This window comes from Schistocerca serialis, chromosome 9 (assembly GCF_023864345.2).
Source record: "Schistocerca serialis cubense isolate TAMUIC-IGC-003099 chromosome 9, iqSchSeri2.2, whole genome shotgun sequence".
Classification (NCBI taxonomy): Eukaryota; Metazoa; Arthropoda; class Insecta; order Orthoptera; family Acrididae; genus Schistocerca; species Schistocerca serialis.
The window spans coordinates 147,826,927-147,842,560 of NC_064646.1; the positions used below are offsets into that span (position 1 = coordinate 147,826,927).

A 15,634-nucleotide genomic window follows, 5' to 3' on the forward strand; every position below is an offset into this window, starting at 1 on the left:
GCTTAGATAAAAAACAGAGCGGAACATGCTATAAAAATCTTTGACCACCAACCTGGTGATGTAAGGAATTTAATAAATAATAAACTTAACTGAAATCATATCTGCTTGACAATCACTTCTACTCCATCGAATTGAAACATTTCTTAATGTGTAATAATATTGTGCTTTTGTGGTAGTGGGGGGGGGAGGGAGGGCGGAGGGGGAGAGGGACGGAGGGGGAGGGGGGAGGGAGGGGAAGAGAGAGAGAGAGAGAGAGAGAGAGAGAGAGAGAGAGAGAGCGCATACTTAAGTTGTTGTTTTGGTCTCCAATTTCAAGACTGTTTTCATGCAGCTCTCCACACTAATCTTTCCTGCACACACCGCATCATCTCCAAGTAACTACTGCAAACCACATCCACTGAAACTGCTTACTGTATTCGTCTCTTAATCAAAGTATTTCTGTACATATTTGCTGGCAAAATTCTTGACAGAAATACTAAGTCCTTATGTGGGTAAATGTCAGCATTATATCTATAACTGTGTGAATTTAGTGAAATGCCTCAACAATTTCAGGGTGAAGGACTCAGATAGCCTGGTGAGCTTTAACATCATTTTGTTATTCACCTGAGTACCTCTAGGAGAGTTACTGGAGCACAGTGATCAGAAATAAGAATGGGAATACCAGTGCCCTTTTCAGGCATGTCCTGCCCTCCACACATTTTCTATTTAATCGAGAATACTATGAACAAATAGAGGGAGTCCCAATGGGCTGCCCACTCTTCTTTTTGTCTGTGAATTTATATACGGAGCACTTTCAAGAAGAAGCCCTGACATCGATGAAGCAGCCCTGACGTCAACTAGATCGAAACTCGTTTCCATTTTCCGTTATGTGGATTACACATCTGCCATCTGGTCCCATGAAAGGGACAAAATCCTTGACTTCCTTATGCATATGAACTCTCTGCATCCCAACATCAGATTCACTATGGAGACCGAAGCAAAAGGAGGACTATCATTCCTGGACGTCATAATCAAAATAAGAACTGATGGCATCCTGGGCCAAGGTGGTATTGGACAAAAATGCACACTGACCTTTATCTGGATGCAGCCGTCTGCCACCAACCTGTGAGGAGGAATGGAGCACTAAAAACTAATAAATATGGCATGTACCATCTCACGACACAGAAAGTCTGCCCTAGGAACTGGAACACCCCACAACTGTGTTCCGAAAAAATGCTTACTTAAAATGGCAGATGAGGCACTTTCTCCACCTTACCTCTACACAGAAAACTTTGGAAACTGAAGTACTCACAGGGTAAGAGGTAGCCTCTGCCTTCATACCACACATTCTTGCACTATCAGGAAAAATTGGACGCATGCTGAATAAGTCTTTTGCCACCCAATAAAACACGGGCATTACTGGAGAGAATGAAAGATTGCCTTGGTTTGCAGAAGGCTGGGGTATATCAGATTCCATGCCAATGTGTCCAGTAGGACAAACAATGTGCACCATTGACGACTAATGCTGAGAACATTAGTGGCACGCCTGACTAATGTATCCCAACAAGTCAGCAGTTGCATAGCAGTGTTTGTCTAAAACTTAGGCGATGGTATACAAACATACCAGGGTTTTTGCATAGACTTCATAATACTGGCACAGCATCATTATAGAGGCCACTGAAATTCACATCAGGGACAATCTCATTATCCTGGACTCTGGCTGTAATCTGAGCAAGGCTTAGAAACCAGCACTGGGTTTAAGTAAGAAGATACTCAGCAAACACAATGATCTGGCAGCTAGGACAGATGGAGTAACTACACCTACACTACCAGAGATGCCTATGCCATTGCCTCCATTGCTGCCAATGCATTCCCTTGGGCACAGACTGCGTAGGATGCAGGTCAACTGGTATTGGGTGGAGCAGAAATACATTAGCTGTGTGCTCCAAGGAGCTCAGTTTTTCAGCACACTTTATGATGATAGCATGTCTGATAACCAAAATATTGTGTCTGTTGGACACTATGAATTGGCAGTACATCTAACACTGTTTGGTCAACAAATACGTCAGGAAAAACTGAAGAATTGCTGTTCATTGTCATTTCAAGTATAATCTCTATCTGCAGCTTTAATCCTCACTGAGAATTTAGTGGTAATTATACTAGTATAATTTTGATTTTGTTAGAAATCAGCAACAGAGTTTGAGTGAGCTTGGTAAAAAAAGAGGGTATTATGGTAAAACTTACATAAGGCATGTACTAGAGTATTAATCACATAACAAGTAATGATGTAGGTATTAGTGTTAGTGATGTTGAGAAGCAGCTAAAATTGGTGAAATTTAATAAGACATCAGGCGTAGACTGAATGCCCATCAGATTCTACACAGAGTTTGCACCCTAATTAACTCCCATTTTAACCATAATATAGTATACACAAAAAAATGTGGTTAAATTGCTTAGAGGAAAGCACAGTCACTCCTGTCTACACAAAGGGTAGCAATGAGAGATGTGTTCAATGATTTTGAAAGTAAGACATTGTCAACTGACCTGAGTAAAAAACTTAAGAGATTTTGGCTGTATGTAAAATCAGTAAGTGGGTCAAACTCATCTATTCATTCTCTCAGTGACCACATCGGCACCAAAATGGAAGATAATAGATTTGGTCTTCCGAAGTTGTTTCACTGGAGAGGATCGTAGCACTGTCCCTCCTTTCAATCGTCATACGAACTTCGAAACTGCAGATACTGAGATAACCGAATGCACTATTGAAAAGCAGCTATAATAGCTTAGTAATGAAAAGGTGTCAGGACCAGATGAGATACCTATAAGATTCTATAAAGATTATGCAAAAGAACTTGCTCTCTTTCTAGCAGTAATTTATCGTAGATCGCTTGAACAACGAAAGGTACTTCACGACTGGAAAAAAGTGCAGGTCATTCCCATTTTTAAGAAAGGCCATGAGACATATCCACACAATTATAGATCTATATCGTTGCCATCAATCGGTTGTAGAATTATGGAACATGTTTTATGCTCAAGAATTATGACAATTTTGGAAAATAAACATCTCCTCTATAAGAATTAACATGGATTCTACAAACAGAGATCCTGCGAAACTCAGCTCGCTATGTTCCTCCATGAGATCCACAGTACAGTGGACAACGATGCTCAGGTTGATGCCGTGTTCCTTGATTTAGTAAGGCATTTGACACCATCCTGCATTGTTGTTTAATGAAAAAAAGACAAGCTTATGTAGCATTGGAGCAGACTTGCGATTCGATTCATGACTTTCTTGCAGATAGAACTCAAAATGTTGCTCTTAAGAGAACAAAATTGACTGATGTAAAGGTAATATCCAGACTACCACAGGAAAGTGTGATAGGACCATTGCTGTTAACAATATATATAAATGATCCAGTAGGAAGCGTTGGGTGCTCTTTAAGGCTATTTGCAGATGATGCAGTTGTCTATACTAAAGAAGCAATGCCAGAAGACTGTAAGAATTTGCAGAATGACCTGCAGAGAATTGATGAATGGTGCAGGTTCTGGTAGTTGACCCTGAACATAAATAAATGTAACATACTGCACATACATAGGAAGAGAAATCCTCTACTGTACAGCTACACTATTCACGACAAACAGCTGGAGACAGAGTCTGCCGTAAAATATCTAGGCATAACTATGCAGCGTGATCTTAAGTGGAATGACTACATAAAACAGATAGTGGGAAAAGCAGACACCAGACTCAGATTCATCGGAAGAATCTTGTTGTTGTTGTTGTGGTCTTCAGTCCTGAGACTGGTTTGATGCAGCTCTCCATGCTACTCTATCCTGTGCAAGCTTCTTCATCTTCCAGTACCTACTGCAACCTACATCCTTCTGAATCTGTTTAGCGTATTCATCTCTTGGTCTCCCTCTACGATTTTTACCCTCCACGCTGCCCTCCAATATTAAATTGGTGATCCCTTGATGCCTCAGAATATTCCCTACCAACCTATCCCTTCTTCTAGTTAAGTTGTGCCACAAACTTCTCTTCTCCCCAATTCTATTCAATACCTCCTCATTAGTTATATGATCTACCCATATAATCTTCAGCATTCTTCTGTAGCACCACATTTCAAAAGATTCTATTCTCTTCTTGTCCAAACTTAGTTATCGTCCATGTTTCACTTCCATACATGGCTACACTCCATACAAATACTTTCAGAAATGACTTCCTGACACTTAAATCAATACCCGATGTTAACAAATTTCTCTTCTTCAGAAACGCTTTCCTTGCTATTGCCAGCCTACATTTTATATCCTCTCTACTTCGACCATCATCAGTTATTTTGCTCCCCAAATAGCAAAACTCCTTTACTACTTTAAGTGTCTCATTTCCTAATCTAATTCCCTCAGCATCACCCAACTTAATGGGATCCGAATGGGGGACTATTTTACCTCCGGAATATTTTGCCCAAGAGGACTCTATAATAATTTATTCATACAGTAAAGCTGCATGCCCTCGTGAAAAATTACGCCCATAATTTCCCCTTGCTTTCAGCCATTCGCAGTACCAGCACAGCAAGGCTGTTTTGGTTAGTGTAACAAGGCCAGGTCAGTCAATCATCCAGACTGTTGCCCTTGCAACTACTGAAAAGGCTGCTGCCCCTCTTCAGGAACCACACGTTTGTCTGGCCTCTCAGCAGATCAGATACCCCTCCGTTGTGGTTGCACCTACGGTACGGCTATCTTATCGCTGAGGCACGCAAGCCTCCCCACCAATGGCAAGGTCCATGGTTCTTGGGGGGGTGGGGGAAGCACTTGTTCACCCGATTCTTGAGTATTGTTCATCTATCAGGTACGACAGATAGAGGACACAGAGAAGATCCAAAGAAGAGTGGCGTATTTTGTCACGGGGTCATTTAGCTAGCGAGAGAGCATTTCGGAGATGCTACACAAACTCCACTGGCAGCCGTTAACAAGAGAGGCACTGTGTACCATGGAGAGTTTAACTACTGAAATTTTGGGACAGCACTTTTCAGGAGGAGTCAGGCAACATATAACTTCCCCCCACATACTTCTCGCAAATTAGAGCCAATACAGAGGCTTAACGACAATCATCCTCCCCGTGCACTATTCATGAGTGGAACAGGGCTGGAAGGATCAGATAGTGGTACCAGAAGTACCCTCTGCCGTACACCATTAGGTGGCTTGCAGAGTACGATGTAGATATAGATATGATCCACAAACCTGCCACTCTATTTCACTGATGAGCAGCTGTTGTTGTTGTAGAATCATAGAAAATATTCTGAGCTCAAATATAATGAGGAACTGTGAACAGAACGATCTCCTCCATGCTGACCGGCATGGAATCCAAAAACCTTGGTCCTGTGAAAACCAAATTCTCATATGATATTCTGATAGCCAAAGATCAAAGCAATCAGTTGGATGCCGTGATTCTTGATTTCTGAAAAGTATTTGACTTGGCACGACACCAATGATCATTACCAAAAATTTGATTAATATGGGTTTCAAACAAAATTCATACCCTGATTAAGAATTTCTTGGCAGGTAGGATGCAGCAGATTATCATGGATGGAGAGTCATCAAAAGAAGTAGAATTAACGTAAGGTTTGCCACAAGAAAGTGTTCTGGATCATTGTTCATAGTGTGTATCAATGACCTGGTAGATAATCTTAATAGCAACACAGGACTTTTTGCAGATAATGTATTTATCTATAGTGAATTTCTATCTTAAAAGTTGCACAAATAACCATTCAGATCTTGATAAGATTACAACTCTGTGCAAGGATTTTAAATGTTCAGAAATGTAATATTGTCCACTTCACAAAAGGCAGGAAAATTGTATTCTGTTACTGCGGTATCAATGAGTCACATTGGAGTTTATCAACTCATACAAATACCAGGAGGCAACAATTTGTGGGGATATGAATTGGGATGATCACTTAGGGCCAGTCATAGGTAAGCCATGTGTCAGACATTATTTCATCGATAGGATACTGGCAAAATAATGCAGGATATTAGAAAACTCAAGTATGTCTAAAAAGAAGATTGTCTGCAAAACTCTCGTGCAACCCATCCTAGAATATTGCTCAAACTAATTGGGAACTGAATGTTGTCAATTCAAGTGTTGGATGCTGCTCGTCTGCTTAGAGCTGTGACTCACGTGTGATTCATTTGTTTACAATGTAAAACTTGCACGTGCCCTGAGATTTAATGTTATCTACGGTTATCTCAGTAACTGGGAAAGCTTTGATTGCAATTTATGTGAAATGTGAACAATATGTACAATTTACGTTTATTTTGGTTTGAAAGTGAACCAATTTTGTTCTTGGAAATGAAATTTTTGTTCATTATGGCAATTTCTTTTAATGATTGAATGTTGTGTTCCCTCTTATAGTTATCTGACAAACACATGTTGACTCTATGGTATATTCCCTTGTTTCTTGTATTGCGCATAATCTGTTTGATTAGTGATTGTGCTTTGTTATTTTCTCCAACACGATTCCAAAATAAATCTCAATAGTCAGATATTGTAGGGTGAGCTAGGTGATGTTGAATCAACTATTAAATTTTTCCAAATGTTAAGTATTATTGGTGAATGCTGTGATTGTCACATGTGTGGTGATAATATGAGATTGACAAATGTACTGTGTCAATGTTCTTCCAACAGCTACATGTGGCAGGTCACCATGATAATTTGTGGTGGTTCATCAGGTGCAGAACATTGTTTGGAAGGTTGCAGCTAAGTCTTTATTTTGTTTTAATGTCAATGTACCATGTGTGAGTGAAATATGCCTTGCATGAAACTAATGTGTTGAGAATTTATTAAGTATAGGGGATCGTTAGGGGGGCAGGAGTGATATTAGAAGTAGGCCTAGATGAGTACTGCTTTGATAAGAGGAAGAGCAGTAGGGGGCATAAAGTCGTTGGGTTTTTTGGGGCAGATACTTGTGGTGGGGATGGTGATGATTTTTTTTTTTTTTTTTTTTTTTGGGGGGGGGGGGCGTTGTTGGTAATTGTAATATGCATGTGTTGATTTCTTTAATAGAGGAAAATCTAACAGTAGGAGGGGGGGGGGGGGGGAACTGTCATGTCACAAGGGTTTAATATCATGTCAAATGGATTTACTATCGCATCAGACAGGTTCCCTTTATATGAGGGATTTGGCAGTAGGGTATATGAACACCTTGTTTTTAACCATAATACTGCATTTAAGGACTATAATACTGGGCCCTGTGGTAATACTTTTGAAGGCTATTGGGTGGCGTTCAAATCTGTTGTTGATTGGAATAAAAGACAGTTTTCTGTTTTATAGGCTCATCTTCATAAGTCCTGTTGGTGGAGAAGTTTTATTATTATTATTTATTATTATTATCGGTGAGGTGGGGTGGGATTGTTTATTCCTTCTTTATTGTGATGAGAGGGGGGTTTGGGAAGAAGTTCTTTCAGATATGGTAGTGTTTTATGTAAACTGAGGCATGTGTTCATATTGTTTCTGTGATTTTAAGTTGTTTGGTGAATTGTATTGTCCACTGTTCGTTCTTTATTTTTCTGCATTACATATTTATGATTCTCAACATCTCATTCATGGGGAATTTTGTGTATGGTTAGTTTGGTTTTTGGTGTTGTTGGAGGTTCTTTCATCTGTGTAAGATTTGGCCTCTGCTTAACAGAACCAGTGGGTTTTAAGCTGTGCTGATGCTGTAGATATGTCCTTTCGCTAATTTCCATGATTTTTCGCTATGTATTTCTGTCTTGCTTTGAGCTATGTAGGTCAACCCGTGTCATCAGTATCACCTTTCATCAGTTTTAGGTTTTTGGTATTGGGATCTGTCATTCAAAGTGTGCTATACAGGTTAATTCGTACTGCTGCTACAGCCCTTCGTACGTTTTCGTGATTTTTTTGCTGCGTGTATCTTTCTTGCCTTTTGGTTTTTTGTAGAGCTACCAGTTTTAGGATTTTTGTTCTGGTATCGGTCTTTCAAGCTGAGCTGTATGGGTCAAGAGATGTTTCAGAAAGTGATGCAGCTTGTAAACCGAAAAGATTTTACTGAACTTTATTCAAAGTGATTTTATTCTAGTTATAGCTAGTTTTCACCTGTTTAGTGTTTTTCCCTCCTTTTTGTAATTAATTTTGTATTATTTTCATTCTGCAGTTGGTATTTTAGATTTTAGTTTCTCCCCATGCAAAGCACCCAATTTCTAGCAGTTGTCCTGTAAGCTTCAATATTTTATAAGATACTATATTTCTGGTTTGTATTTTCTCACCATGGCAACTTCTAATGTCCTTGGTTGCCAAGTTGAAATCATATTTGTAGCATCTCAGGGCTTGATATGACATCACAGGTCAAAGCCATCAGGTGGTATCAAACACTCTTGTTTATCCCAGGTATTTGTACTCAGGAGCTTCCTGACAAATTAAGACCTGACTAAAACATTCGTCTACCACTCTCTCTCATACTTCTCCAAGGTCCACAGAGGTTGCCATGCACACCTGAATGTGCTAATATCTGTCAGAGAGCATATGGTGATGAATTGGCAAGCCACAGCTTGCTCGTTTGTTCAAGACTTCAATGTTGATACTGCAGTATGTGCACGGTGAAATTAACACTCGTGGTAAGTAATGACAGTGCAATTAGCTCATGCCTAGAGAACTTACTATCAGTGCTGGTAGCCTACCAACTGAGCAACCACGGGCTGGTGTATTTTGGTATGAGCTATCTGTTACTATTAAATTGAAAACGTAAACCAGTGAGACTATAGTGTACTGATCGACTTGTCATTTATGGTGGTTTTCTTATTGTAATTTGTTTAATACATTGTACGTCATATATTCAAGAGCTGGATTACACTTGGCTGCCAAACGCAGCCTTGTAAATATAGCTTCGTCCAGTTGAAATACTAACTGAATGCAAAAGAACAAAAAGAGGAAATAAAACAAGAATGGTAAACAACTTTCATCTTCTGGAACTTTTCTTTTAGTATAACTGCACTGACTTCATCGGCATTCATATATCCTTCACCAACTACTTTGCACATAAGAATACCTGACAACCGTCCTCCAGCATTTGCACATATTTGTAGGCTTTCTATTTCATCTCGTTGTAGATATATACGGCATTTCATTTTCACTCATGTACTACAAATATATGAGATTTAGTGGTTACTTTTCAACTTACATCTCATTGCCTCCACACCAGATTAGACAATCCACCACACACTGTATACAGTAAATAGCTGAATATGTAAATATTTGTCCCGCTTTTCAACAGATCTTGACAGCTGACTGACACTCAGGCGCCTCTAGTGGCAGGGAATGGAAGTATCAACAAGTGAGTAGAATTGTGGCGGGATGATGTATAAATGAAAACAGAGTGGCAAAAATAACAATGGCTTTGCGGAGTCAGCAGGGTGAAATTGACGAAGATTTTGTTTTCACAGCCCGTCTAGACAGCGTGAAGAATCTCGTAATGCTACTGAGAGCCATCCATTTCAAAGATGTAAGTGAATTTAATAGTTTGGTAGGACACATACGAACGAAAACATTGTTGTATACCTGAGAAAAACTGCTATAATTCGACTTCTCATTGGTGGATTTGAAAACCAGTTTACGGAAAATGATGTAGCTGTGTAAAATTTTGGAAGACAATTCGAAACAGGAAATACCATTACTTTCCTTGAACTGTTATTTGATATGTTACGTGAATTAAGATTTTGATTTGTTTGCAGCATGCAATAATATTTATGACTGACAGAGGACTCAAAGTTAGTGTCGAGGATAGCAAGTGTGTACAGTTGAGCGCATTTATACAGGCAGAAGTATTCGAGGTATGTATCTGTTTGTATGAAATGTTTCGTGGTGTACATCTTTCCTAAGCTCACTACAAGACCTAACCATTAACTCCAGGAATATACATTGACGGAAGAACAAGTCGTATTGAAAATCAATCTAGCAATCCTAATTGAATGCCTTAATATATTTGGAAGTCATAATACAGCTTTGAAGATGTCGTATAGGAAATACGGATTCCCTCTGACCCTTCTGTAAGTACTGTTTACAATATGGGATTACATTACATTAGTCATATTGAGAGGCCCCTATGGATAGAAAGCATTGGTTGTATAACTTGTATCTCATAAATAACGTTCTCTGGACTATTAAAGAAGTTATAAATTTACATTTTATTTAATTTAATTGCAGTACATTGAAATGTTCAAACATCATGAAAAACTGTTACCTGTATATAAAAGTGAAACTTCTAATAATAAAATAACCTAAAACATTTAATTTAAGAGTTTCTATGGAGATACTTTTTAAAGAAGCAGAAATAGGCGCTCAAGAGTAAGTTCTTTAATTCAATCTTGAGCACCACTGGCCTACAGTATCTACATTACATGTATTAAATATGTGTTCTCATGTATCAGAGTTCATTTGGGATAATGTTAATCCCCTTTAGTCTTTGTAAAAATTATTTAGGTCCGAGTGTTGTATCCATGCATATCACTCTGAGAAATATTGGCAATGGAAAAAGATATTAATGAATAAACACTTATGTTTATTGATGGGGATTCTGTGGAACGGTATAGAATTAACACCAGATATAATTCTCATAGTGCTGTTCCTTATTCTGAAAATACTGACCCTGTAAATTGAGTTGCACCCAAAAATTATTCCATAACTGATAAATGAGTGGAAATATGCAGAATTAACATGTTTCTTCATTTCTAAATCACCTGCAGCATTTATCATTTGTACTGAAAAATCACTAAACTAAGGCACTTTCATTGATTCTTGCTGGAGATTCCCATTAAAGTTTTGATCCCAGGATCTTAATGCTTTCTGCTTCTGGTAGATCATGTTGGAGGAACCTACTTCTGTAGGTTTTGGAGTTCTTTAAGAAGTACTGTGGCTGCTCTTATCTGATTGGCATGGGCCTGATACATTTTGCTTTTTGCATTCCCGTAACATAAAAGCCATGAATGTATTGTGTCTACTACTTCATTATATTGTAACTGTAGCTATTATTTTAACCACAGTTGTGGAAAATAGTATAAAGGCATGGATATTTGAAGGAAAATTAACATTATCCATTGGATGCAATGATATGAGATCCAGTATACTTACAAATCCAGTCAAGTGGTATCTCATTCAATGTCAGTAGTACAGTGTACAACAATACGCCAACAATCCATATGGTTGCGGACGGTATAAAGGCAGTCGACTCTGTGCAGTGTTAGTGTGTATATACATGCCTTTACTGCAGATGTGGAACAGACACCATTAATGACAGTGCGTGTGGTATACATAAACCACAATTATGATGGTGCCACATAGTGGTAAAAAAGCAAAAATTGGCCTGTACAAGGAAATGGGACACTCTAATCATCAAATCTCTAAGAAGTAGAACTGTTCAGCTACAGTGGTTGATAATTTCATTAGACTGGGCACACAATATGGACAAAACGGATAATATGCGTAAAACAGAAAATTTTCTACTTATTGAAATGTTTACTTTGGCACAAAGCAAGGGCCACCAGGGTGGCCACAAGTTCTGGAAATTGGAGAATATCAGGGAATTTCAAGTGTGTCAGGGAAATATCGGAGAAATTGGGGGCAAAAAGAGCACTGGAAAAATCTCGTTGATCTCATTTCATCAACATGATGTGACATGTGAATAACTGGACTTCAACAATGGGCCAAAACTGCATGCCATTTCTGTGTCTCTAACAGATTGAGCCTGCCGATCTGAAGCCCATTACTTCCCACTAATGTGTAAGTCGTGCCCATCAGATCTAGTCTCACCGATCTGCCTGCAGTCTAGGTCAATTTGTGTGTGGCATATTGCAGTGGATTTTTATGGTTAATCCAAGGACTCAGGACTGCGGTGCTCCTCAACAGGTCAGAGGCCACGGGTGTTGGATTTCATGAATTGCGACCGTCTCACCGCAAGTACAGTGCAACGTTTTATAGACAATTAATTTATTCTAGTACATTTTGGCACTTCGTAAATCATTTATATATTAGAAAGTATGGACAATAAGAAGAAGAAAATTACGGTAGTCGCTAGCAGTTTGTATGCTATGTATTCACATGTTTCTCGAAGAAAAATCACACAATACCTGTAAAATAATAGACATAACACAGTGACTAATAACTGATAATAACGAACATTGTATAACAAACATTTTATTGGTGGTCATCCACAGTGTTGGTTTACACAATTCTTCCCTGCCTAATACATTTCTTTCTAGAGGCCTACTTTTTTCTAAGGTTATTTCTGAAATCAATGAAGGCATTTTAAATCTGTATTGCAACTCCAAGGAAATCCATATTTTTGTCACAAATCAGTTTTGTTTTATTGAAATAATATAACAACAGTGGTCTTAATGGAACACATACATCATTTGTCTTGCTTTCTCCTTCTAAAAACTGCTGATTACAAAAGATGTTAATGTTAGGACTTAAGATTTATGCTCACACGGGGGAGAAATCTACCCAGGGGCCCAGCCTTTGCAGTTCCCTTGCTGAATGTCTATCGTCTTGCTGTTCTTTTTCCATTCCCTTGGGGAACGTATCTGAGGTGTTTTTGGGAGTGTTTTGCACTTAGCTGACATAAGAACAGTCTCATCACTGTTTTTCATTCCTTTTTCCTTTCTTCGTTCAACTACTGTCCTTCCTCCGCTTCGACGTTTGAGGCTTCTCTTTTTTCTTCTTCCTCCCTGTGCGCTCCTGAAGGCCAGCCCATGCATCTGACCCGTAACAGGTGATTGGGTAACACATAATTCCCAGCCCCGGATCGACAGGTAGGGTTTCCATGCATCTCCTGGTACAGGCTGTAATCTACCCCTCCCTCATATCATTTGTTGTTTGTCACTGACTTCATAATTAACTCTTTCAATAAGCTTCCAGAGGAATAAGATTTACAATAAATTTTTTATGTATCTTCTTTTCTCGTAGTTGGCTCCTGTTCTTCATGTCTAGGGGCTGATTTTTAATGCTGAAATTTTTGGTATTATATGTTCTCATGGTTCCAATTGACGTACATAATGCTGAAGTATTGCCTGGGCAGTAATTTCAGTTTCTGTAATTTTTATTCTCTCACTTTTTCCTATCTCACACCGTCTTTACAATTTCTACTTCAACAAAACCAAAAATTCCATTGTCATTGTCAAAAGTAAAAACACGTCCTATCACATCTGATGCATGCCTACTACTAATCCATTCTGTGGTGCTAACAATGTTCCAAAGAGTTTACAGATTTTCTTGACAAATGTACTCTGCCTTCAGGAAACAGAATCACATCCGTGTGACTGCTTTGAGCTTTTGCATTTCATGCTGGTCTGTTTTCATGTTCCTCCCAAGTTTGGCATTCCATCTCATGAGGGAGCCAAGCTGCTTATACGGGATGATGTTCATAGTCAACCCATCTCCCTTACTACCCATCCTCAAGCTGTCGCAGTTCGTCTTTTCCTTTCCTCACTTGACCTTTTTCCTTTGTACCATTTTCATCCCTCTGTCATTCGATGACACCAGGGTTGTCTTCCTCCAGCTTATTGGGCAGCTACCTCAACCATTCCTGCTGCTTGGTGACTTTAATGCACACCGTCCCATTTGTGGTTCTCCCAGAACCTTTCGGAGAGGTGCGCTCTTGGCTGACCTTCATAGTCAACTTAATCTTTTGTGCGTTAACAAAGGAGCACCCACATTCCTATCAGACTCATCGTGCACCTATTCCCATTTGGACCTACCCTTCTGCACTTCTCATCTTGCTCATTATCTTGAGTGGTCTGTTCTTTCTGTCATCTGCTCGAGTGACCATTTCCCATATGCTATCTGTTTACTGACTCCTACCTCACCTTAGTGTACACTCAAATCGCAGCTTACTAAGGCCGACTGGAGGCTTTACTCCTCCCTGGTGGCCTTTGACGGACACCATTTCCCCAGTTGTGATGACCAGGTAGAATATCTTACAAACATAATCCTTTTCGCCGCAGAGTGTTCCGTTCCTTGTACTTCCTCTTTAACAGGCTGTTTCCCCGTCCCTTGGTGGACTGAGGCGTGCCGCGATGCAATTCGCGCGTGGAGACGTGCTCTCCACATTTGTAACCATCATCCTATGATGGCAAACTGCTTCCATTATAAACAGATACGTGACCAGTGTCATCGCAGTCTTCAGGATAACATAAAAAGCTAGCCGATGGCTTTCTGGGACCTAGATCTATTCCCCAGTTTTCGGCCTGACAGTAGCAGACGATGCCATCGTCAACCCTATTGCTATCACCAACACCTTTGGCCACCATTTTGCGGAAATTTTGAGCTCCTCTAACTATCCCCCTCTCTTCCTCCATTGGAAACGATTTGAGGCAGCTCATGCAATACCCTTCTCATCTCAGAATCATGAGTGTTACAATGCCACCTTTACTATGAGGTAGCTAGATCATGCAATCATTTCATCCAGATCCTCTACCCCCTGCGGGTCCGGAGTAAGAATAGGCCCGAGGTATTCCTGCCTGTCGTACGAGGCGACTAAAAGGAGTTTCCACCGTTTCGGCCTTCCATGTGATGGTCCCCCTTGGGGTTTGACCTCCATTTTTCAAAATTCTACAGAAGTACGAGCCTTTTGGGGAAGGACACCTTACGTGGTGTACCACTGGTCCTAAGTGCACTAAGACCTTGGCACTCAGCATTGCACCAGCGTTGTAACCATACCCACTATTCCTCAAATTGGGCCTAAACGCCTGATGGGTTGTCCAAGTTACGCCCATAGTGCATCTCCATCTGCCCCAGCGATCATGATGGACTTTCCATGGCACCAGAAATCCAGCACGGTAGCCAGCCCGTTGTGGTGGGGTCGTCATGTACCCTCTAGGCTGTAGCCCCCTGACAACACAGGGATCGTACTGCCGATACCTGAGCTGCACCCTCCCCACGTCGGCCAAGGAGTAGATGCCCGTCTCCTTGGGGCATCAGGACTCCCGGCAATGGTCATCCTGCCAGGTGGCCCTTGCTGCGGCTGGGTGGCGCCCGTGGGGAGAGCCCCTGGTCGGAGTGGGTGGTATCGGGGCGGACGTTTCGCAGATGAAACGTCAACACGTATCAAGTCGCTCTGCGGCCGAGTCTTTCAAAAGAAAAGGTACCGTTTCTAGTCCTGGTTCTCCTGCCCTTTCCCCCTTGGCCACTCCATGGGAGGAGGGACAGGCCCGCCGGCTTGGGGCGAAGTACTTCCCCCGCTATTTGGTCTGTTCTCGAACCGATTGGGGGACATTCGCCACCTCCAAGCCCATGTTCTTTGTTCAGCACATTGAGGACATCTTCGGGGAAATCGAGGCTCTCAGCAAGATGCGTTCAGGGTCCGTCCTTATCAAGACCACCTCCGCCACACAGTCGGCGGCGCTCCAGGCGTGCGACCGCCTAGGGGACATCGCAGTATCCATTGTCCCACATCTGGCACTAAATAGGACGCAGGGGGTTATTTTTCATCGTGACCTCCTGCTACAATCTGATGAGGAGCTCAGGGCCAACCTGGAGCGCCGAGGCGTGCATTTCGTTCGGCGAGTCCAGCGCGGCCCCAAAGACCGTCGCATCGAGGGGGACGTTCTCCCGGAGAAGGTAAAGGTGATGTGCTACCGGTGTGACGTGCGACCTTACGTC

General features: G+C 40.9%; 2 protein-coding genes across 5 annotated transcripts in view; one reads left to right on the plus strand and one right to left on the minus strand.

Annotated features, from left to right (window-relative positions):
• Positions 1-9,281, minus strand: part of LOC126419086 (uncharacterized) — a 91,686-nt gene extending 82,405 nt beyond the window's left edge. Inside the window, exon 1 of the mRNA XM_050086175.1 lies at positions 9,162-9,281. Coding sequence (XP_049942132.1) covers positions 9,162-9,168 — 7 coding nt within the window. The 5' untranslated portion in view covers positions 9,169-9,281. The remainder of the gene's footprint in view (positions 1-9,161) is intronic.
• LOC126419088 (cell cycle checkpoint protein RAD1-like) overlaps positions 1-15,634 on the plus strand; it is a 114,592-nt gene that overhangs the window by 700 nt on the left and 98,258 nt on the right. For 2 of the 4 annotated variants that reach the window (XM_050086179.1, XM_050086178.1), the window contains exons 1-3: positions 9,322-9,482; positions 9,712-9,810; positions 9,890-10,026. In XM_050086179.1, coding sequence (XP_049942136.1) covers positions 9,372-9,482; positions 9,712-9,810; positions 9,890-10,026 — 347 coding nt within the window. In that variant the 5' untranslated portion in view covers positions 9,322-9,371. The other 2 variants (XM_050086180.1, XM_050086181.1) reach the window with 2 other exon arrangements.